At 43.0% G+C, this 25,449-nt stretch overlaps 2 protein-coding genes across 2 annotated transcripts in view; one reads left to right on the top strand and one right to left on the bottom strand.

The window, feature by feature from the left end:
- CngA (Cyclic nucleotide-gated ion channel subunit A) overlaps nt 1-25,449 on the top strand; it is a 276,104-nt gene that overhangs the window by 7,957 nt on the left and 242,698 nt on the right. The gene's annotated exons all lie outside the window — the stretch shown is intronic.
- LOC142788237 (uncharacterized) lies at nt 16,271-18,276 on the bottom strand. The gene is made up of 2 exons (XM_075884833.1): nt 18,017-18,276; nt 16,271-16,792 (listed from the first exon to the last, which is right to left on the bottom strand). Exons 1-2 carry the CDS (start codon nt 18,253-18,255, stop codon nt 16,471-16,473), a joined length of 561 nt encoding a protein of 186 aa, XP_075740948.1. The 5' UTR covers nt 18,256-18,276; the 3' UTR covers nt 16,271-16,470.

Here is a 25,449-nt window from a genome sequence, read left to right as displayed (position 1 = left end):
TCCTGTGCTTGCTGCTGCCAATTTATACCCGCAAACTTCTTAATCTCATCTGCCCACCTAATCTTCTGTCTCCCCCTAACCCGCTTGCCTTCCCTTGGAATCCAGTTAGTTACCCTTAAAGACCAGCGGTTATCCTGTCTACGCACTACATGCCCGGCCCTATGTCCACTTAGGGCAGGTAATAACCGCGGAGCTGGACCACGAGATTGAAGTAACTAGAAGAATAAAAATGGGGTGGAGCACATTTGGCAAGCACTCTCAAATTACGCAGGTAGATTGCCACTATCCCTCAAGAGGAAGGTATATAACAGCTGTATCTTGCCGGTACTTAGCTACGGAGCAGAAACCTGGAGACTTGCAAAGAGGGTTCAGCTTAAATTGAGAACGACGCAGCGAGTAATGGAACAAAAAATGGTAGGTGTAACCTTAAGAGACAAGAAGAGAGCAGAGTGGATTAGGGAACAAACGGGGGTTAAGGATATTATAGCTGAAATCAAGAAGAAGAAATGGACATGAGCCTGAGCCAGGCATATATATATATATATATATATATATATATATATATATATATATATATATATATATATATATATATATATATATATATATATATATATATATATATATATATATATATATATATGTGTGTGTGTGTGTGTGTGTGTGTGTGTGTGTGTGTGTACGCCACGTGTGGAGACTCCTTTTAAAAAGAAGGTGCAGCAATATTTGCTGCTATACGGCATTGCACCTCGAATTTCCTCATGCTCGCACATCAGCTGCATGACACCATGCGAACAATAGTCTTTCGTTAACATTCACATTAGGTCTTGTATAAGAGATATCTCCTGCGTAATTTAGAATAAGTGCTCAAGTTACGCTGGCTTGTGCATTAATGTGGCGTTTTCCTTTGTAGCAGACGACTTTGTGAAGTGTGTCGTAACGTCGTAAGAGTGATGATGGGAATAACAGCAACGAAACAAAACAAACATATGAAAAACGAACAAACATACGCTCACTATAGCGAAGACATGCGCAGGGTCAACCAATGCTCGGCATTCCCTGCATCGCTGATGAATGCAGTGAACCCCCGGGTCCTACACTTGGATCCTGTCGGAAGCTTGAAACGGCCGTGTGTTATAAGTTGTAATCTAGTCTTTCGAAGACACGTCGTGGAGGTACCTAAGTGAGCCTTCTATATCGTTCATAGAGGATGGCTTTGTCGGCAGAATGGGCTGACTGGAGCGATCTCCTGGTGAGGCTGGCTGTCAACGAGTGGTACGGGCTTTCGCAACGTCCATATACCAGCGCCCTGTTCGAAGTAGCGCAAAACTCGCGATAATAACTCCTGCATTCTCGGTGCGTATCGAACAAGCCCTCTCGCTGTTCTCTGATGTCATTCGTTCAGAGCAACTGATTTTGGAATACCAGAAAGCTGAAGCTTCCCACCAGAATGCGATCATGCAGCTGAAGCATCTGCGAGCGACTTGCCTTGTTGAACGATTATGTCAGCGGCGCGAGCGCGTCTTTGTGTGTATGCGTGCCTTTCTGCTTCACTCCCTCTCTATCTGATCCCTCTCTTCCCACACTTTTCTGTCACATCTTATTCCTACTACAAAGTAGGGTAGCAAACCAGATTTGTATCTTACAGTTAGCAACCTGCCTGTCCTTTCTTACTACATTTATCTGTCTCTGATATACCATGCTTTCCTTTGCCAGGTCGTGGCACGATGTGTTGCTGGAGAACGCTGTAGTTTTCTCTTGCTTAAGCCAACTCGTGAAGTGATTTTGAAACTTGCCACATTAAAAAAAATATGAATTGACTCCATAGTCTCGTTTTCTTTTTTTAGAGTACCCCTGCGTCCCTTCAACCTGAATACAGATACAGATCTATTGCAAAACCTACAAGGTAGCTTTCCGGCACCTTGGCCCCGCATCGTCCTCGGGTCAAAACGACTTCAAACGTACTTTTCCGAGAAGTGAAAACTTGTTTTCTTCTTTAGGTCATTAAAAGGACTGAAGAAAAATGATATTGCTTGCTATAGTTCATGCCTCTTCCACAGTGGCAAATATACCTTACGTTTCGGTCTCCCATTCCCCCTTCCTTTGTGCAGGGTAGCAAACCAGATACTTGCTTTCTAGTTAACCTCCCTGTCTTTCTTCATACCATATATATCTCTCTCCGCCCGGAGAAGACACATGACAAGCCAGCAAAAAGCACGAAAGAAAAAAATGAAAAGGACGAGTAGTCAGGCTGACTTTCATGACATTGCACACATGCTGACTGCGTCTTCTAAGCAGTACTTACAGTTGTGCTTCAGTGAAAAATGGCTTACTGTGTCTTGTAAGATAATGGGGATGGATAATGAACGCGTTAAATTTCGTCGTTGAACACTCAGATAACGTGGCAGAAATACTACAAAAAAAAACGTACTGAAATTCGTGACGTCCAACTGACGTATTCGCGTTTGGATTGCGTCGTGAAAATTGGGGAGAATCAAGGAGGTTCTACAGAACCTCTGTAGTGGCAGTCACGGCTGCTGCAATTGGGAGCAGGTGAAGCCGCCGGCGGCCATATTGCTAGAGGAAAAACAGGGCGGAACCGCCATAGACCGCAGTAGAATACGCGCGTTGCGCGTCGGTTTGCAGTTCTACGATAAAAAAATTGAGATGAAAACAACTTTGAGGTTACACAAACGAACAAACGGCTTTTCTTGTTTATGAAACTAATTATTTCATGCACTCATTGTCAGCTGCACGATTTCAGATCAATTTGTTGTCGAGTGATACTTCACATATTGAGCTTGTTGGCGCACTATTGCGCTACAAAAGGGTTGTATAGTATATATTGGGTGCTCTAAGAAATGTGCTTGCTGATACTCAACATCAAGGAAAACGCGACATTTGCTCACCTCTTTTATACATGTGCTTGTGTTTGTGACGGCAGATTACCAGAGACTCTATAACGTAGTTTAAATCATTAAAGCTAAAGTTATAAAAGAGAAGTAATTAAGTAAACTGGGAGTCACCAATGGTTTTTTTAGAGTGATCGAATCCTAAACAAGTAACAGGCGGAACCAAAACCAAAGCACCGATGTCGCGTGCACCGACTAACTCCAGGAGACGTACCCCAAATAAACCGTTAATAAGAACGAGTGCAGTGGCGTTAGTTCTGCATAATATATATGGATTTCCGTTGGCGACGTGTGTTGTCAGGGCAAGCGCAGACTTCAGAGCCTAGAAATGAGCTAGCTCGATGTTCGATATAACTCCACTCACTCATTTTGGCAACTTCGTCTACCAGCGTTTTGGTTTCATCAGCAAGATAGAAGAGATTTCAAAGGTGCCTTATCTTGTTTTAGACGCAATTGCTTATTTTCTTGACTACATTGTATTGAAGTTACGTCGAGGAGGTAGAAACTAACAGGTTTTGCAGATGCGTTCGGAAAGCAGGAAGAATAGAAGGTGCACTGCCAGGCCGCAGTCCGGTTGTCTGCCCCGTTCTGTCGAATCAGCGTTCTTCAAAGTGAATAGAACAGAGGTGGTCACCGTCCGTAGCCCTCCAACTATTTTTCCGAACAGCACGTTCCCAGGCAGAACGCAGCGCACTGTTTTTCGGAAACTTGTAACACGAATAATCACGGCATAGAATTATTCTCTACGTTTCCGAATTCCTCAATAAACATGCATGCACCAAATTCGATATTCACTCACCAAAAAAATATGCATGCACGCCGTCAGTGTTGCCTTGTAAGAAAACACCAGAAAACTTGGAATTCAAAGGGCATTCAGACGTCCTACTCGTTCCAATGTTTGATACGTGCAGCCATAGACCACAAGCGCTTCGTCCATAAACTTAAAACTCATACACAACGTCGTGTCAGCGAGCATTTAAAGCTTCAAGTTACCTTTCACACAGCTATACGCATGTATTACATGCATGCGCACCTTTCATATTGTTTCTGACTTACCAGCCTACGCGAAAAAACAGGCGATCGTCAGCGAACGAAGCGAGAATACTTACACGTGAAAAATGATCCCATGTGTCTTATTGATGCGATATGTGCAGCCATAAGTGACGCACGAAGTCGCAACGGCCTAGTAAAATCTTTAACTCCTTTGCAAAAGCTTGTCAAAGTCTCCAGAGGCCACTGCGAGGGCGGAGCTAGGAAGCGCACTTTGTCGTCTGCTTCCGAGTCTTTCCTTTTCCAATATGGCGGCGACCGGCGCCACTTATCGGGGCACACCTCCACTCCAGAAGACATAGTATAAAATCACCCTGGTGAGAATGGACTTCGACTTCTATTTTTTGTTGCTATAATGGGCGCGTGACTGCACATATAACGGCAATAGTGTTCTAATCTCGATTCATTGTGAACTTTATTAGTTATTGTGTTAGTGTGTTGTCAGGATTGTTTTTTCTGCGATTTCTGCCTTTTGCACGGTGTAACGCTATCGCATTCGCATATATACGCAAACAAATATTTCCCCTCATGCTATACGAACGCACACACTTATCTGCCGTAGCACTGTTCGTTGAGTTGTTAAATATACAAAACGGAAAGGCTACTACTGCCTAAAATGGCGACACCGAAACCCCTCCTTAATTCAGTACGTATATTGAGGGTCTCAAACCCGCGGCACCTCTCACCAGCAGCCCAGCTCGAACATAAACATTCCTTCTCCCATATACTTTTGAAATGTTAATAATAAGCACACCAATGCACCACACGGACATGACTATAGTCTCAAGCTTTTTTTTTTTCGTGGCGCAATCCAGGTTAACGCATACCCGCGCAACAAACATGTACCCCTTATCTTTCATAAAGGGCGTGCAGATTTCTGTTATTCTGTAGATCAGTATCGATATGTTGTTTCTCGAAACCTGACGCCAAATAATTGTCCTAAATGACCCGTTTATGCTATGACTTACGAGTTGTGAGAAAGGCCGTCCTGCAAATGGCTTCGTGCAATCCCCTTTTCTCTCTCACGCTCGGCGAGATTACGTTTTGTGACAATGGCCCGCAAGTTGAGCTGAGTAGTAGACCCCTGCTATAGATAGTGTTCAGATGTTTGCGCTGCGGAAAACAAGTCCTCCCTAAATAGGCGACCGCAGCTGCAACTTGAAGGCCCACCGCAATGAGGCATCGATAAGGACACATGCACTCAGGACGTGAGCGGTAACGGATGAGGGCAGGGAGCCGGATCGAGAACGAGGCGGGCCCCTGTTTCGGGGGCGCCCGGTGACATTCGTCAAATCGGCACGCCCGGAGGGCGATTCCGCTGTCTCTCCGGTCATCGCGATCCTAGCTGTCACCGAGTGAGGGCTCGCCTTGGTCGAGTATTCATTCTCACGCTAAATCGGTGAAAGTTTCGGAGAAGCGATATAACACCGAGCGTGCGAATCATATTGCAGACCCTCTTTCATTTTTACTCGGCCATGTTGGCGATATGCGCCCATTATGTTTACCTTGTTTCGTTTCGTGAACTATTTAGGTATGTTGTAAGAGGCTTATATACTTACGTTGGCGAAGGAAGCTATGCGGACCTCTTGGTTTGTCATCATTTTAGGTGTTGAGCGCGAAAGGAGGGAGATTGGTCGACTTGGTGATGAAAAGAAACCTAATGTTGTCAGTAACGCCATGTGCGTTCTTTTTTTTTATCCTGTTCTTTTTTTTTCTTTTTACTCCGGGCCCCCAGAAAAGTTTACGTTTTACAGTTGAAAGAATAAAATGTATAGCATGTGCTTTAGACAATATTCGAAGTCACGTCTATACGTAGTCTTATGTAGTGTACAACATCTACTTGAATTTATTGAGAGAGGAAGACAGAAAACGATATGTTATCTATTATTTATTACCCATACTTCTTAAATCTGAACGACCACGTGGTATGAAACGGGCTGAAGATCAACGTGCAAACGCAACATCTGTGTATTTCCTCTTTTGTTCTGTTTTGTTGATCTTATTCTATTGATATTGATGTTAAATCCTCAATGAAACTCTGAAGCTAAACTTGGGAAGTAGCGACGACCGCATATCCCGCGCGCACAGGCTAGGCAGATTCGTAGTTGGCAAATCTCGACCAGTGATCGTAAAATTTGCTTCTTTTAAGTTCCGAGAAAGCATACTGCAGTCTAGAAGTAGTTTTCGCGAGTCTCATGTGTCAATCAGCGAGGATTTCTGCCGCGCAACAAGAAGCGTGCGCAAGAAGCTTTTTGAATTCGGCAGGGCGAGTGGCGAGAAGTATACCGTCAAGTACAATAAGCTTTATATCAACAAAAAGTGCTTTGTGTACTCTCCGGTGACCGACAGCGTTTGTGAGCTGCATACAAATGCGCAGAACTCATCAGAAGCTTCGTCCTCCGCTACGCATGCCGACGAAGATACGCTCTTATCCTAACAAAGTTCACCCCTCGGCTACTTATCGTAACTACTCAGTTTTATATTCTAACGTACGAAGTGTTCTTAACAAACGGGATGCATTATCTTCAATTTTTGATGACTGCGCCGCCGATGTTGTAGTGTTAACGGAAACCTGGCTTACCCCTAACGTTGCAAGTGTAGAGCTGTTCGATTGTGAAAATAATTATACCATTTACAGATGTGATAGAGAAGAATCGCCAGGAGGTGGTGTACTTATAGCCGTAGCTGATTATATAGTTTCTAGCCATATAGTAATAGCATCACCTTTAGAATTTGTCTGTGTTTCCCTCCATGTCAACTATCAAAATGTCATATTTTGTGGCTGTTACCGCCCTCCGAGTGCGACGCCAGAGTTTTGCGAGCAACTGCATGATGCTTTGAATGATATAGTCAAAAGGCACCCGCATACACCTGTTTTTATTCTAGGCGATTTTAACTACCCGAAAATAAACTGGTCACTTCCTTCCTGTTCATTAAGCTCACTTTCAGCCCACAGTTTACATTTCGTGGAACTGTGCGAAGACTTTAACCTTACCCAACTCGTAACGCAACCAACAAGAATGGGCCCCAATTCATCAAATGTTCTTGATCTGATTCTCACCACTGTACCTGACCTTGTCCATTCTATTTCATATATCCCAGGCATAAGTGACCATTGTTTCGTGCACTTCAATCTAACAGGTTCTTTAAGGCGTCGGTCAAACAATTGCAAAACAATAAGAGACTACTCACGCGGCGATTATGACTCAATCAACAGTGAACTCGAATCGAATTTTGAGAGCTTTGCTGATGGCTTCTTTGATCGCAGCGTTCAACAAAACTGGAACTTGTTCAAAATGAAAGTTGAATCTTTAATCACGCGATACATTCCCACATACGTTATCAAGGGTCGCCAACGCCCCCCTTGGTTCTCAACTGACTTAAAAAAATTGCGGAATAAAAAGAAACGGTTGTTCCGTCAGGCAAAGCAGACTAATTTGTTAGCCCGTTGGCACGTGTACAAATCTGTCCTTTCTGAATACAGAGCAGCTATCAAGGAAGCCAAGCGCGTTTTTCTTAATGATACCCTTCCTTCAATTCTTGTAACCAACCCTTCTAAGTTTTGGAAAACTGTTAAACCTAGGGAAAAGATAAACATTTCGCTTACGAACTCAGATGGGCAGCCAGTTCGCTGTGAAGAGTGTTGCATTGCATTAAATGATTTTTTTGTTACTTCTTTTTCAAGTTGTTCTGCTTCTGCGTTGCCGCAAATGCCTAGTCGTGATTTTTTACCCATGTATCCTGTTACCGTTGATGCCATTGGAGTGCAAAATTTAATTCACAAGCTTAAGTTATCCTCTTCTTGTGGCGTAGATGAAATCAACTCAAAGTTTCTAAAAAACACTGCATTGTATTCATCAATTTACTTGTCCTTAATATTTTCGCAATCTATTCAGACCTCCACTTTGCCGCTTGACTGGAAGGTGGGGAAGGTGGTCCCTCTGCACAAATCTGGTAATACACAGTCTCCTCTCAATTACAGACCAATTTCCCTAACCAGTGTTCCTTGTAAAATGTTAGAACATATAATTTACTCCAACCTTGTCTCATTCCTAGAATCAAATTCTTTTTTTACTCCCTACCAGCACGGATTCCGAAAAAGTTACTCATGTGAAACCCAACTTCTTTATTTTACTAATGACATAGGATCGGCTTTAGATCGCGGCTCACTTGTGCATTGCATTTTTCTTGACTTTCAAAAAGCTTTCAATAAAGTACCTCACCAATTACTCCTCCTGAAAATTAGTGCCTTAAACATTGACCCGAACATTCTTAAATGGATTGAATGCTTTCTGACTAATCGCACTCAGTTTGTAACAACTAATGGCTATAACTCACCTCTTTCTAAAGTAACATCCGGCGTACCCCAAGGTTCCGTATTAGGCCCTTTACTCTTTCTTATATATATTAATGATCTCCCAGACAGCATTAACTCCGCTATAAGGTTATTTGCAGATGATTGTGTAATTTACCGCGAAATAAACAATGAATATGATAACCAATTTCTACAGTCAGACCTTGACACTGTCTCAACCTGGTGCAATAAATGGCTTATGACTCTCAACTCTAACAAATCTAAATGCATGTCAATAACCCGGCGATCTATTTCTCCCCCCTGTACCTACAGAATTAACGCCGTTCCCCTCCAGCATGTCTCTTCATATAAGTACCTCGGCGTTTACATTACCAACAATCTATCTTGGCACACGCATGTTACCTACATCTGTAATAACGCTAACCGAACGCTAGGATACTTACACCGCAACTTTTCTCGCGCTCCGCTGTCCCTCAAAATTCTATTATACCGATCACTAATTCGCCCAAAGCTTGAGTACGCGTCCGCTATATGGGATCCCGTGCAGCAAAATTTAATTAACGCGTTAGAATCTGTTCAGAACCGCTCAGTTCGGTTCATTTGTTCTAATTATTCCCGTACTGCTAGCATATCAGAAATGAAATCTAACCTTGACCTACCCAATTTAACTGTACGGAGGAAACTGGCGCGACTGCATTTTTTTCATAAGATATTTTTTCACAATCCATCAATGAAGCGAGACCTCATTTCACAACCGTCATACCACTCATCGCGCATTGATCATCAGCATAAGGTTGCCATTCCGTTTTGCCGCACCAAATTCTTTTCAGCAGCCTTCTTACCGAAAACAGCCGCCGATTGGAACCACCTTCCCTCTTCCGTTGTATCAATAACAGACCCTTTGTTATTCAAGACTGCAATTTCTCAGCAATGCTTGTAACTATACGCAGTTTCCATGATCTATCTTTGTCTTGTATGTGCTTGAATTCTTATACATTTTTAGTTGACTTATGTTGCCTTCCTGATTTGCGAATCTGATACTTGTTTCTTTATTTTGTCTTTTTTCTTGTGTGTTATATATGTTGTACCCACCCCCTCTGTAATGCCCTACGGGCCCTGAGGGTATTCTAATAAATAAATAAATATGGTATAAGGCAATGTTGGCGCACAATTAAGGCGCCGGTTACTTCTTAGCTCTTTGAGGGTTTGATTCGTCGTCTCAGGGAGGTCGAGCACGTTGCACAGCGTTATTGGCCAGAATGACGAAAACTCTACTGCATGCACACCCAACTGAGAGATAATGAGGAAAACGTCAGGCGATTAATACTCTTAATAAACTAGTTAGCATAGCGAATAGGAATTGTGGTGACAATGGGGTTGCCTTACTGATGCTGCGAAGGGTCCAGCGCTAGAGCACTCGAGCTGGCTCAGACGAACGCACATCTCAGAAAGCAAGCAGGCGCTTCAGGCCCGCGATTAGATGGCATTGCCTGCGTGTGGTCGGCGCCCTGCTTTCCCGAACTGTCGATTGAGTTACCAGCCGGAGAGTAGCTGAAGGACTCTTCCGCGTTGCTGCTTCTGAGTTCGTGTCAAACTGTATGGCCAAGAACACTCGTCAAGTATTTGTTTGGCAAGTGTTTTGGCAGACTGCGTGTACTATCGTCCGAAGCTCTAATTCTGTACGCCTATAATCGGGAAGTAGTTAAGCCACTAACTAAACTACACTGAATCACAACCCGAGGAAAAATATGAACATCAACCCCAACCGTCGCTGTCCCACATAGAGAGAAATATTATAGACACTTCATCCAGTCATATTTGCTCATTCCCGTTGCACCAGTCGCCTTCCGCGTGAGTTGGTTGGCGTACCCATACACACATAATATTATGTCATTGGTTTCAAGACAGAAACTTTGAACTTTCCAGTAAATTTTATGAAGATCTTTCGGTGCACGTAAAAGACCCCAAGGTGGTTGAAATTTCCCGAACCCTCCACTGCGGCATCTCTCATAATCATATGGTGGTTTTGGGACGTTGAACCCCACGAATATATCAATCAATCCGATATCACTCTTTAACGCTAATAAAAACCAGTAGCTAATAAAGCCAAAGCAGGTACAGCGGACGTTAAATATAATTCTAAGTGTGTATTGTAGTATTTGGGACATATGTGAAAAAAGCAATGTGGACGAAAAGACAACCGATGCTTGACCAAATGAACTACAGCGTTGGTCGTCCTCTATGGGCCACAAAGTTGAACATACCTGTTTAGATTGTGATAGCTTATCTCAATCGACTCAAAAGGAATGATTTGCTAAACAGCTTAGCTGATCATACCTCTGACAGCGAACTGTATAAAGAACTGCCATGTGAAAACGTCACTGACAGAAAGTTTCGTCGCTGAGGTATGTTTTTGGATTCAATTCTTATGGACACGTGTATGTCGCCTCCCAAACCTTAACAGCAAATAATGCTTGGAAATGATAATTTGTATAAAATTTGAAATTCGCGTGCGCGATCCAGTGACACACACCGCACCTCGTGAGGTTGCCGTTATCTAAGGTAACGCGAAGGTTACCCTCAACTTCCACGGCGCCACCCATGAGGCCGAACCGGCGCTGCTAAATGATGACATCAAAGCCAACATTGCCATTTTGCCGCACCAGGCTACTTATTCGGTGGCTGCTCGTGAGTCCGGGCCTGCATCGAACGTGTGGAATCCTGAAGAGGCTATTCTGTAAGCGTTCTGTCGTATATATAGAACGGGGTAGGGATCAGACTTTCAATAGGCGAGCTGAGAGAATTCAGAAGTGTCTTCAACATATAAAAAAAAAATCAGAATTACAGCTTCAACATATGAAAAAGAAATCAGAATTACAGCTGAACATAAATAATGGCAGATATTGTTTTAGTTTTTGAAGCTTGAGATTCAAGAGCGGGATGGCTTTAACAATTTAATTTTCTTCATGTGTTGAGTGGACGCTATGTGAAGTCAAGATTTAACAACTTGTTTCGTAGCGATATTACCATACTATCTGCGTTGGATTGAAGTATATAACCAAGGCAGAAAACAGTCTAATTGGATTCTCCGGGCTCAAGTGCTTACGTTTAGATCCAATTCACGTCGTCCGGAGGCCGTTTTATGACCGTCCTATTGGTATAACGGGGCCTCCACACGTTTTATGCCAGTTCTGTGGTGATTCATATGCCTCGACTGTCAGACTCCACACGTTATATGCCAGTTCTGTGGTGATTCATTTGTTCCGACTGCCACACTAGCCTCGACTAATCCTGCACGACTCCCTCTCGTTCTTCCGTTCGATTGCACTACCGTTGTATGATGGAACGCTTACAAAAAAAAAAAAAATGGCCCCGCATGCGCATGTTACACTGCAAATTTCGTCGAAAGACGATAGTCTTGCGTTTGGAGAGAGTGAACTAAACGTTTATTTGATGTTCTACGCAAGAAAATCGGTGAATGGTATTCCGGAGGCGCTGCGTTATAGTGCCTCAAGCGTGCAGTGGAGGCGAACGAGCGCATCAAGATCACGGCACACGTGATACATGAGCGCTATCTGGCAGTTATCTTGGAAAACGAAGCGCGCGGCGTGATAAGGTGTAGAACGCAAGGCGACGGGTAGGGGCTACCACCGTATCGTCTTAGCAAAGAGTTGGAAACACTTGTCTTTTCGTGCAAGCGTTGCATGGTCAGCACAGCGTGATAAACGCTACGGTCCTTATATTTACTCATTTATGCCTCTTTTATTAAGAGATACACATACAGTGTGTATGCACTGTCGCTTTCCTCTTTCTCGCAGGACGCACGTGACAATATTGACGTGTTTTTATGGTGCCTCAGATATGCGCAATAATTTTTTTTAATTGACAATCGCACAAGTATGAACGCTGAACATTAAGTAATATTTATGGGTGCTGCGGATGGGCTGGGCCGTTTGGAGTATTGTTTGCCCACTTTGGTGCCGTTAAGAGCAGACAAACAGACAAATGTACAGACAGACACACCAAAATTTTTGCGTCGAAGGTCCCCAAGAATTTAATAGCTCCCCAGAAAGTCGAAAAAGCGTGAGCAGCCAATGCAGTCCATTTCACACGCTAGATGGCGTGAGTTGTACCCGGTGGTTCTAGCTCTTGGTGGATTGTGTGGGAATGCCCACACAATCCACCTCTAGAACCCAGAGCACAGCACAACAGTGTAGGGAGGGAGGCAGCTCTGTCCAGCTCGGATCCGAAGACCCAAGAGGCCCTCGTGAGACGAGCGAAAACAGCGACCCGTGCCAATGGAATCCCGGACTAAGGAGCCCACTCACTGACACACTTTCCTCGGTCGCAAATAAATGTTTTATTCTCTCTCTCTTTAGCTCTTCCAAAGCGAATCCGAGAGTAGGTGGTAATAAAAGAATTGTAATTATGTGTCGCGCGCTGCAATATTAGATGTTCTGTGTTATCACTATGTAAGCCTCCAGCAACATTTTGCAGCAAAAAAAAAAAAAGAAAGAAAAGACGCGAGTGTTATATTTTTGCATCCATGTTCTCTTAAGCATATAAAACAACCCTTCTACTTTGTTTCGGAATAAAAGTAATTTACTTGGAGACATTTCGATCAAGTTGAACGTAGTAAGTCACATTTATTAGATTTTGAAGTAAACTAATTTGTGCTTGGGCGTTTGCAGCTACATTATATGCATAGCAAGAAGTGTGCATTTGAATCGATGCTTTTTAAGATGCATATGAATATTATCTTACCATATACATTAGGCTCATTAGTATCTTCTATCTGAATCTCAAATACTTCTTTCCCGAGTATCTTGTACGGTGTCGCTATACAATTTCCAATTATCTTTGTCCATATCTGCGAGGAACCATGAAAATATGAAGCGAGGCAGTCAACTCCAATAGGTGATTCATTTTTATTTCGCATAAGAAAAGCTGAAGGTGTTATTTAGTTTATATGTATGAGAGAAACGACAAACGTTTAAGTAAACACAGACGTATGCTACTTTATTATTATTAAGGTTTATAATGTCATTCAACAATATGGCTGCACTTGGCCATAGCATGGAAACTCAAATACTGCCGATTGCCAGACTCAATCAGTTTTTCGTGTGCTTTCTGAACGCTTTCTCTCATTGAAGTCCCGTTGAAGAATCGTTGAATCTTGTTGAAGAGTCGCACACTTGGTAGGCAACTATAGCGCACAAAGACAGTTCTTAAATGTAAATCTGCTTTGGTTTCGCTCATAGTCCAGTCCGACGCGCATCAGTATCGTTGACAATGCGGTGGAAAGTCGAGTGACAATTCTAACAAAGTTTAAATATGTTCGTCCCTTCTGTTTGACCAGGACACCGTGAACTGTCCCTTTAAAATGCGGAAGAAAAGGGAAGAGAACAGAAGCTGACCGTAAAAGCAAATGTTTAGACGTTTGCTTCCACAACGAGTCAGCGTGAACGTGTGAACAAGTGTGCGAGGTGTTTGCCGAAGAGTAGAAAAGACTGAAAACGCTATATGTAAGTATATTCAAGCCGAGAATAGAATGGGATCGTGGTAGCTGAAGCGTAAGAGCTTTCTAGATGGAGAGGCAGTGAGTAGACATCGAGAGGGGCGCGGCTGAAAGACGCGCCCTTGGCGCCAGCCGATGCGTAAAACAACACGGTAACAACTGACTTACTCTTCGAACTAGACGCACAAAGAAAGACAGGGCTCTGAGACGCGCAGTTTCTGCAGTCTGAAGATAACGGAGTGTTTTCTGCGTCGACCACTGTGGCGACAAACACGACTTTCACTCGTCGTGCTCCATATATAGGATGAAGCGTTGTGTTTTGTATACTGACAGGAGCTAGCGACGCTTTTTGTGGAATAATGACGCGAAAAAAAAAGACATAGAACGAATGCTTCTTGAGAGTGCCACTGCATAATACTCCTATAGACTTTACAATTATGCCCAAGCACTCCTTTTCGTAAAGCCATAGTATATATTTTTTTCATATTGTTTTCATTTATTAAATGGGAAGCATTTCGAGAACATCGGCGACTTTGAGCGTATCTATCTATCTATCTATCTATCTATCTATCTATCTATCTATCTATCTATCTATCTATCTATCTATCTATCTATCTATCTATCTATCTATCTATCTATCTATCTATCTATCTGTCTGTCTGTTTGCTATCTATCTATCTATCTATCTATCTATCTATCTATCTATCTATCTGTCTGTCTGTTTGTCTATCTATCTATCTATCTATCTATCTATCTATCTATCTATCTATCTATCTATCTATCTATCTATCTATCTATCTATCTATCTATCTATCTGTCTGTCTGTTTGTCTATCTATCTATCTATCTATCTATCTATCTATCTATCTATCTATCTATCTATCTATCTATCTGTCTGTCTGTCTGTCTGTCTATCTATCTATCTATCTATCTATCTATCTATCTATATGTCTGTCTGTCTGTCTGTCTGTCTATCTATCTATCTATCTATCTATCTATCTATCTATCTATCTATCTATCTATCTATCTATCTATCTATCTATCTATCTGTCTGTCTGTTTGTCTATCTATCTATCTATCTATCTATCTATCTGTCTGTCTGTCTGTCTGTCTGTCTATCTATCTATCTATCTATCTATCTATCTATCTATCTATCTATCTATCTATCTATCTATCTATCTATCTATCTATCTATCTATCTATCTATCTATCTATCTATATGTCTGTCTGTCTGTCTGTCTATCTATCTATCTATCTATCTATCTATCTGTCTGTTTGTCTATCTATCTATCTATCTATCTATCTATCTATCTATCTATCTATCTATCTATCTATCTATCTATCTATCTATCTATCTATCTATCTATCTATCTGTCTGTCTGTCTGTCTGTCTGTCTATCTATCTATCTATCTATCTATCTATCTATCTATCTATCTATCTATCTATCTAACGGCTTACGTTCGGGGGCTCTCGTGGTCACCCCCTTATCTTGGCGTGAACCAAAATTAGCGTGGGAGGGTAAGATGGTTTGACGAATATGACGGCTTGGTCACAATTCCGTCGCGTACGTCAGCAAACACTTCCCGCCAGACAGTGGCACATACCCATGGGCGGGTATGTGCCTCTGCTATGTGGATATGTGCCACAGGTGATTGACACTTATATTTAACCTGGAGCGACGAGAACACACATAGGCAATCATAACGCGCGAGCTTTTAAATAACACCCGACCTCGTCAGAATCGACCCGACGAATGCAAAGAATAAATGTCAGGGTCCGAGCTGGAATCCAACCCAAGCATTTTGCGTAGAATGAAGCATTTTACCACAGAGCTACACCAGGTCTCGGAACTACTGTTTAAATAGACGCTAATCTTCGTAAAACATCAATAGTGGCTGCAGTGTTGCCTATCCAATTTTATAAACTTAACACATGTACTCCTTTGATACAGCCGTCACGTCGGGTTAACCACAATTGTGGTTAGTTGCCATGCACTGAAGTTGATCCAGGGCCAGCATCCTCGCGAGCATCAGCGCTTCATATCAGCTTCTGGTGTTCCTAATACGCATGTTCGAGCTGTCATCGTTGCGCAAGTGCAAATAACTGGTTATATAAACATCTGAAACTCTTCAACATATTTCCGTGCGTACTACGTATACATATATAACATCATTTCGTGGCACGTCGCTCCATCAAAAAAATTACAACACGGTAACCTTCCTTCGCATAACGTCAATGGGATCTGCCGATTTTTTTCCTCCTAGGTCATCCAGTGCGCTCGCGCTGTGGTATCATACGCTAATTACTAATTATGATACGGGAATACACTATTGCAAAGGCGGGTGTTGTTTCGCGTTGTTTACCTCCATGATATCCTTCGGAGGGCAGAGACTCCCACAAAGAGAGATCGGTATGTGTACAACAGCTTGGGTATTGTTATTGAGATCAGCAGGGAAGCAAGCATTGTCGTAGAAGTAAAAATAAAACAAGGTAATTTATTTCACGGTCAATCTTGTAACGAGAGCTAAAAGCGGGTCTTCTCAAAATTAAGGAGACCGGGACGTAGAAAGGCCGTTTAGCCGAACAGTCGCGCTCATGACTAACAGACACCTCGTTACACTTCGTTACACTTCAGTACTTCTGCTTGCGATGAGGGGTCGTCACAAAGTTTCTCTTCAATGGGGTGTCAACTCATTGGACGGAATCGGTGGCTCGGCGGCATTGGCCGATCGTCGTTCGCCCTCGCGCAGCTTTTGCATCACCAGCGATGGTCGGGGTGGTTCACCAGGCTCTGTAAGCGCGTGGCGTACAGAAGCTGCTGCCAGTCGCTCCATGAACGCTCCTACAAGACCCCTGGGTCCAATGGCCTCCCTTAGCAACGGCATCACCAAGCCGGCCGGACTGTCCGAGCAGTCCTCGTACAGGTGAGAGCAGTCCTGACCCAGCAGTCCCTTGGACCATGCGGCGAAGTACGCATTGGTGGGAATGGGCTTCTCCCTGCGGTTTCGAGGATGCACAGGTCAACAAAGGAAAGCTCGTGATTTTTAAATGCTTAGGAAACGTTGAAATCTGTAAATAGTTGTCGGCTTTTACCCACAGGAATATACGTCACAGATAGTAAAGAAACGATGATAAATCAGACTATGAAATTGATGACATATTTACTTTGCTTTTAATAAATTTATATGGTTACTGATGCCGAAGTGGAGCTCTGGGTACTCTTATATAGAAGTTTTCATTGGGACAACTTCAACCACAAAACAGCACAAAAAAAATACAATCCCACTAATTCAAAGCTTATGGATAAAAGGGCATTCCGTTTCCTAACCCTTGTAATGCAACATAACTGCACAATACGCTGCGTGACTCAATACGCCCTTCCACCGTGACTGGCCAGTGGATTCGCTGAAACGCTGAGAAAAAGCTTTTCAGCATGTTTCCACAGAATCAGCACTGATAACTTGCTAAAACTGTTTGTTAAAAAGTTGATCATTAAGTTACAGAAAAAACGGCACGTACGATAGGGTAAAATTAAAATACCGGTTGAACTACTCTTTTCCAGTGACAATGCGTTCCCCGGACGCCAGGTGTCTCGTTATCGATGCGCCGGCTGACAGGACACAATGAGGCACGACAACCCGACACTATCCTTTTTTTTTTTAAGATTTTGTAGAGTTTCACTCTCTTAGCTGTGGCAAAAAGTCGATCACCGGGAAAAGAGGAACGCCACCGTACTGCTAAAGTCGCTGGACGAATTTGCCCCGTTCTTACCGGCAACTATCGAAACGCCACAGACGAATCTCTATGGCTAATGCTTGTGGTCGGCAGCCATTATTTTCCTTATGCTTTGCCAGCACCTGATGAAACGAGTTCCCTTCCCTGTTCACTAACGATGGGGCACTGATTGGACGATAAGGGCGCGTCACATCCGCTGAAAGATGCGTGGTTAATGTAATTAGACATACGCTGCTTTGTAAATCTCCCAAGCCAGGAAGAGAACGGCGGCAGACGCTGGCTGCACGTAAGAGAAGGCCGGGAGTGGAGGCAATCTAGGGGCATTATGCCGTATTGGCGTAACACATTTGCTTAGCTGAACATGTTGGAGCATTTGTCTGGTCACATCGAACGAGTTCTAACTGTCCGCACTGCTCAAATTCTGCTGCGCGAAGTACGAACAAATAAGAATACCGAAACGATTTAAAATCTGCTTCTGCGCGTCACCTGACTTCTCCGTGCCAGGACCTGGACAGTGGAAACACGTAGGTGAGTGTACGAGCCGCCTCACAGAAGACCCGTTTTCGGCACCCAGGGTCGAAGCTCAGCAGAGTCAGTGAGGGGCGATTACGTACACCGTCGACCGACAGCCCGGACTGGCGCCATGGGGGAAGCTCTTCTCCGTACGACTCCGTGGTCGGTGACGTCACCAGCATTCTAGGTCTATCAGTCCAGGTTACTGCCATAGCTATGCCAGTGGGAATAGGGCGTCCAGCTGCGAAGAAAAAAGTACAGCAAGCTCCGTATAAGAAGACTCCAGGGGAAAAAAAGCAGCCTGACCAGGATTTGCGGTGAGGTAATGCTATCTGTTGCCTGCCGTAAATGAATGGGAAGTAGACAAAAGAAAATCAGAACTGACAAAAAAAAAACTAATTGCCAAACAAAACTTCAGGTGTTCTATATAGCAGAGACCAATAGGAACGTTCTGGTATGTTGCATTGCAGTATTGCTCTACAAATGAACTCCGTGAGTCGCCACAGTGTTTAATATTATTTTACGATTCGGCCCAGTACGCGTTGTCTGATAGTACCCATTGAAATCGCGCTTCAGTTTTACCAAAACGTTCGACTGGTTCGCTGTTGCATAGAAACGGGACTGCTTCTTGATAACCAGCTTTCGTCGCCAGACGATTTTTTTTCGACCTATTTCACATTAAATTACAACAGGAGTGAGTTTGAAATAGTTATAGAGGGAATGGGCATCTGCACATACCCTCGTGGGCGCACGCATAACAATTATTATGTCACATTGGGAGGCATTCACATAGCATAGAAATCAGGACTATATAATGCAACTTGTAGTAAACACTGAGCAGAGCTCTATATGAAAAGGACAAAAGGCCACTTGTAGCAAGCCACCACTCTTCCGGGTGCGGCAGCGAAGAACGCTGCTGAACCTGAAACATATATTTCACATCTATTACGCCAACACGTAGGGAAATTCGAACAAAAGTGAAACCCATTTAGCTACAATACCAAGATATGGCGTTGAGCCCATGTGTACCAAAATCTTGGGAACGCTTAAAAAACTGTGACCTCGGCATGGTCATGACCAAGGAGGATTTTTCTTCAATCCTCCTTGGTCATAACACGGCACCGCGCGCTTTAGTCAGGCGCATCAAAAGGCCATAAAAACGTGCTCCGAAACAAGCGAAATGCTTTACTAAAGTGAGTGCCCTGGCGCAAACTACACGGTGGTTGTTTGCATCGCGTAATGCAGGTTTGCCGTCATAGAGAATACGGAAATACCACAGAGAAACATTTCAGCCATGGGCAACCGATTTTTTGGAAAGGTGCATTCAGTGGAGGAATTCTTGCACGAGTGCTGATAAGTATACCTTACAGGGTCGTGAATATCTACAACTGAACACGTTGTTAATAATCAAGGCTTCATAGAATGTTATGTACAATAATTAACTATAAAATATTTTCAGCATCGATATCATGATTAGACAATATGACGAACATTTCACTCTTCAAGTAGATTAAAATTGTAATTTTACTGGTTTGAATACTAATAGGACGTCAACTTTAGGTACGGCCATGCTTGTACACAGATATGGTAGGTGCAAGAAAATTGAGAAACAAGCCGTGCCCTTGTAAAAAAAAAAAATAAACCAACTAGAAGTATCGTATAACAAGAGAAAGGACAAGTCACTGAGTTGAAGTATGTACTTACTGACGACGGGGATACTGATAAAAACAAGCAACGTGATCCATGTGAGGCACAGCGGCGGTGTCATGGCGTTCAAGTGCGCGAAGCCCCTTGTGCTGGTAGGAGTTGAGCGTCGTTGTTGGCTATAACCACTGTTGGCAATGCGACTTTCTCCAGAGATCGCTGTGCATCAACTGGCACTAGGTGCCCGAGAGGTGTCTTTTTGTACACCGTTCGAACCCTGTGTATTGGAAAGAGGGGAGAGAGAGAGGGAGGGGGTTAGGTGAAAGCGCGTCCTATCTCTGCCTAGCGCCCGCACGTTCAGCCAATGACGCGCTCTCCCCTCCTTTTTCCCCTTCCTGCCTTTCCCTCCTCCATCTTGCTGGTCGCAATACTGAATTGTGTTTGGGGAAAGGGGACAATTTCGACAATAAACCAAGGGACATTGCAGTGCGTTATGGGAGAGGGAAGGATATGGCAAGGGGGATACGATTGCTTCTCTCTTTCGTCGTAAAAAAAAAGGTGCCTTTTTCCTCTTTCTTCTAACCACCACCCTTTCGTCGTCTCGTAGCCAATGTATGAAGTACGACTTTCGGGAAAATTCTACGTTCCTCATCTATCCTGCGGTTTCCTGCCCCCATACCCTACAAGGGAAGGCGCCGTGTCGCTTAATGACAGACAGAAATTAGGTGCCTTCTTTCTTTCTTCAAGAGCCACTACCACAACCAGTGAAATTCTGCTACCTCCCGTACGGTTGTTTTGAGCCAAAAGTTCTAACATTTCGAAAAAATATTGAAGAATGTGCTTCGGCTCGTTGATATCGCATAATTGCAATGTTTCCAGAAAGAAAGCGTGGGCGCAAAGATGTTTTTTTTATTTCATTACTTCGAGGCAGTCATAGCGAATACATTCTTTGCTGCACACGTCTTTTACCATATACGTAAACGAATGCCAAAGCTGGTGACCGTACAAGTGTCACATTGCAAGTAAACTTTATACAAAAATGGTGTAGTACCTTCGATAGACGAACAAGTTAGAAATATGCGTTCTTTCGTCATTGTTTCAGTCAGCGCGCATAGTGTGACATAATTACACATTTATTTTGACGTCTACACCATCTTTGGCTGGTATACATACCTAGTGGTCGGAAATATTGCTATCGGGTTAGCACCTGACAAACCTGCTCTACCTTGCACTTTTTTATACGCGTTTATATAAAAGACCAGTTACAACAGTTTAATAGAACACGTTTCAACTGGCGAACAATAAATTTTTTATTATTTTATTAGGACGCCATGGGCAGTTATTGTCTAGGATGCGTGGTGAGAACCTAACAAACTTATCCGAGCTTATTATCGATGTTACCTTTGATCAAATTCAGTGGTGCGCGAGTTTTGCCCGCGAACCTTTTTTTAAGTTTATATGTCTGGCAAAAATGAACCAGCTACGCCATCAACCCTCGCAATGGAAATAGGTTAGCTAGTTCTTAGAGAAAAAAAAACGCGACAAAGCTGTCGACAGGCCGCCGGAACTGTGTTGTACTAAAATATGCTTCAAAGTGCTCAAAATAATGATTGATATGTGGGCTTTAACGTCCCAAAACTATCATATGATTATGAGAGACGCCGTAGAGGAGGGCTCCGGAAATTTTGACCCCCTGAGGTTCATTAACGTGCTCCCAAATCTGAGCACACGGGCCTACAACATTTCCGCCTCCATCGTAAATGCATCCGCCACTGCCACGATTCGATCCCGCGACTTGCGGGTACCTTAGCCACTAGACCACCGCGGTGGAGCCAAAGTACTCGAAATACTATCAAAAATAACCTTTCTTACGCGCACGCACTGCATTTCTTCAAGTATCTCCGTGATTTAGTGCGTCATTTGGATATCTTTATTTAATGCTCGATGGGTAAATTTTACCTGTTAGGATTACGCTTGAAATTCACCAAATAGAAGAAGAAAAAAAAAACACTTCAGCGACTTTTTCACACGCAGCAAAATATTTCTGGAATCCTACTCAGTAACGATCCGATGTGTTATAAAAAAAGAAAAATGTTCTAATTCGGCTCGTGACATACAGATTTGTGTGCTAATGCTAGCTCGTGGTAAATTACGAGGCGTTATTTCTTCCTGTCGTAAATACGACAGAAAAGTTTCAAGTAGGTGGCTTCGTTTCTCTCTTTTCCTCCAAGTATTTATTTCTAGACGCAAATCATGCTGGCGGCTTTTGTTGATGCGAAAAAAAAAACTTACTAAAATTCAACATTTGAAGCTTGGTTAGCTGCCTTATGATTTTCATGATGTTCGATATAAAATGATTTATACCTGTTATAGTGCTCTATCCGCGTGATCAAATAACTGCTCTCATAAACGTTCCCACGTTTCTATGCTGTGGTGTGGGTATGTTTATAGCTTACGTGTGTTAATTTGTGGAAAAAAAAATCGTGGTATCTTCAGGAACCAAAGCTGGGAGCATTATCAAGCTAGGCTAAAATTAAAAAAAAAATAAAAGGAAAACGTGTAACGACGTGGTTAACGACCGATAATTACTGTGTACAACTTTTGGCAAAGAAAATGGTGAAGATAACAGCCTTCGCACCTCTACCGCGCAAATTCGTCTTAGTCACGGAACTTGTCACCTCCGCACTCCATCCTGCATTCCACAGCGTGGCGAAGGGATGGGTGGGAAGATCGGTGTAAAAGATTGAATAGGAAAGAAAAGAGTGGTAAACACAAGATGAGAGTCAGCGCCTCTCCTCTCTTCCACTGTGTGCTACAGCATGCCATTCCATGCTGCGGTCACGGGTTGAAAGAATGTGCCTCTTTTCCTAAGGCCAAGCCACAGTCACCTCTGAGTATGTGTCCATTGTATCAGGCACTGCACCCTGCTCCTCACCGTGCTGCAGAAATTAGGTGTCTTCCCCCTCTTCTAACCACCACCACCACAGCTGGCCTTGAAGGCTCCGTGACTGGCTGAGTGACACTACCTTTGCTTTTTCTCTACTACGTGGAACTGCATTGCCGACCTTGCCTTCTCCCCATCCCTTTTATCACCAAAAACCATTTCTGTTTCTTTCTTTCTTTGGTATGTGGGGTCTTTTTCTCGTATCTGACAAGCTCACTTCTATAAGGTATAGTGCTAATGCGTGACTCACACGTTTGCTTGGACACCACGTGGCGATTTTTCATGGACAGGCAGAAAATATTCGAAAAACTTTTTGTCGCTAGACCTGATGTGTTTAGCCCTAACTTAGCGGAAACCATTTTTTAACATTTGATTATTAAACAACTTCGCCTCATTCTACTTCGGCAAGTTGTTTATTAGACGCTTAAGGAATAAATAAAAAAACACTGCACCTTTGTTGTAGATGCCAACCTGCCTGTTTAAAAATAAGGATGGTGATGTATAGAAGTGGTTGAACATTTAGAGCAATATTTTCGTGAAACACGGCGGAATTTTCATTACAAGAATAATATTTACTTATTTCGATTATGGCGATCTTGGAGCTGTATTTGTCATTCACTTAATGCCCCTTTTGTACTGCTTGCTGCACACATCTTTTCATATAAATGACTTCTGTTGTTGTCTATGTAACAATGGAATCTATGCCGTGACATTTCATTTTGGCGTGTTCCATAACCTTGGACACCGCTTCTACGTGATTCCGCAGAATTTTCGCAGTAAACTTGTGCAAATTACGCTGGCATGATGTCTCTTAATCGGCGAAGACTTGCATGAACATGTGACAAATAATTAATCTATTTCACGCCGGTATATCGTGTCGTGTCAATTCGGGTGATCTTGGACGAACGGTTGTTCTCTTAAATATGACATATTAACAAAACGTAGACTACGTAAGAGGTACTCATTTCCGATAACCTGAAGTGGGCAACGCCGTTGTACTGGGCAAGCACATTCTGTACAGGCATACCGTACTGCAGATGCACCTTATATCCTAAAGGTCATTCCTTGCAAGTTACCTATTCTCGTTCTCCATTACCGCCTTATTTAAAAAAAAAGGAGGTTTACGAGCATTTTCTTTATTTTAAGTTGCATTACGCTGTTCATGTTATGCATAAACTAGTGAAACTCCGGACAACTGCACCACCTTACGCGTTAGTAGTAAACCTGGGGTAGATTGTACGAGAAAGCCTGGCACGTCGGGTCCTTGTCTAACAGATATAACCTTTCTCCACGCGGTATTAAGTAGAGCATTGCTTGCAAAACGTGGCGTGGAATGCATGAACGCCTTGTTCACAGCAAACGAGTCGATTCATCGAGAAGGTACGCCCTATGACGATCTCCTGCGCCTGGACTTTGTAAGCGCAGCGTGAAAACCTGGTGTGCACTGTTTGCGTTCGTATACGTCAAGAAACGAGGCCAAGAAATTAAGAAAGAATCATGGAAAAGGGCCGCGTGTTTGCCATCACCTTATAACACTGATGTTGACAATAATTTCGACATGATGCATGTATTTAAGAACTTCTTGCTGGGCGAGTAGGTCCATGCCTGTACTATGTAACGTTGTGCACACTATCGGACGAATGTGCGTATGCGCAACGTTACATACCGCAGATGAAGCATGTGGCATCGTTTTTGTATGAGCAATTATTAACGGGCTAGTAGAGAAAATAGCATTAATGAGTCTGGAAGAAGTGATTTGACTACGAAGTTCTTCTTGTCAGTACACCAAATATAATTATTATGCAGTTCGCAATGAGTGCGTCCAGATGAGTTTTGATCACGCATACGTGCGAAGTTTATGAGCTGCTGATGAAGCCCTGCTTTAAATCTCGACAGCGGTGGCCACATTTGGATAGGAACTGAATCTGAGAACATTCGTGTCCGGAAATATATATGTGTGCAATTAACGAATGCCGGGTGGTCAAAATTATTTCGTGGCTCTTTGCTACGGCATGCTTAATAATTGTTACCAGGTTATGTCAGGTATAATTTCGGAATCAGAATTTTTTCCGCCACTTGGCATACCTGAAATTACACCCCATTTCGGCAGAACCTCAATTTCAGCTAGATGACTAAGCCTTTTTTGGAAAGGCATCGGCAGCGCAACCTATACGAGAAGAAGACAGATCTTCCGACTAGTATGTGCTATTCGCTGTATGCACTCATTCGTATTTTTTTTATTTTATTCTACTTTCATCTTGATAATAGTTGTAGCTGTTCCTAAAGATCATTTTATCATGGTGATAACAATCATTGCTAGGATGTTACACACCAAAACCACCGAAAGATTATGAAGGTCACCGCAGTTAAGGGTTCTGAAAATTTCGACCACCTGAGGTTTACTTAACGTGCGCCTAATAAGGAGCTCCTTGAGGATGGCATGGAGCATATTAAAAATAATTTCTTCCGTCTTCATTTGTAAACAGCTGCTTCCATAAGGTAAAGTGCGTGTTTCACAAGTTTCGGCTCCAGAACACCTGGGAAATGTTAAACATGTACACTGCTTTTACGCGATATAGGCATGTCTTTATCGGTTTATTTAATTTTCGCATAGTGCAGCAGCAGCAGCAAAAAAAAAAACAAAAAAAACGAACGAGTATCGCTAGAGCTCATTGCTCTCATTGATGAATTCAACGACCCGTTTTGTGGGAGGAAATCATAAATGTAACTTAAAAACGTTTGGACATGGGTGACACTTATTTTGAGAAGCAATCGAGATTAAGCTTGTGAAATTCATCACTTTGGTGAAATTTTACCT

Source organism: Rhipicephalus microplus, chromosome 2 (assembly GCF_043290135.1).
Source record: "Rhipicephalus microplus isolate Deutch F79 chromosome 2, USDA_Rmic, whole genome shotgun sequence".
Taxonomy (NCBI): Eukaryota; Metazoa; Arthropoda; class Arachnida; order Ixodida; family Ixodidae; genus Rhipicephalus; species Rhipicephalus microplus.
This window is presented reverse-complemented; position numbering and strand designations above follow the sequence as displayed.

Coding starts and splice junctions, on each gene's coding strand:
- LOC142788237 (XM_075884833.1), bottom strand. CDS start 18,255: ATGGCAGTAACCTGGACTGATAGACCTAGAATGCTGGTGACGTCACCG. Junction 16,793..18,016: donor TCCTGGCACGGAGAAGTCAG/GTGACGCGCAGA, acceptor TCGAAACCGCAG/GGAGAAGCCCATTCCCACCA.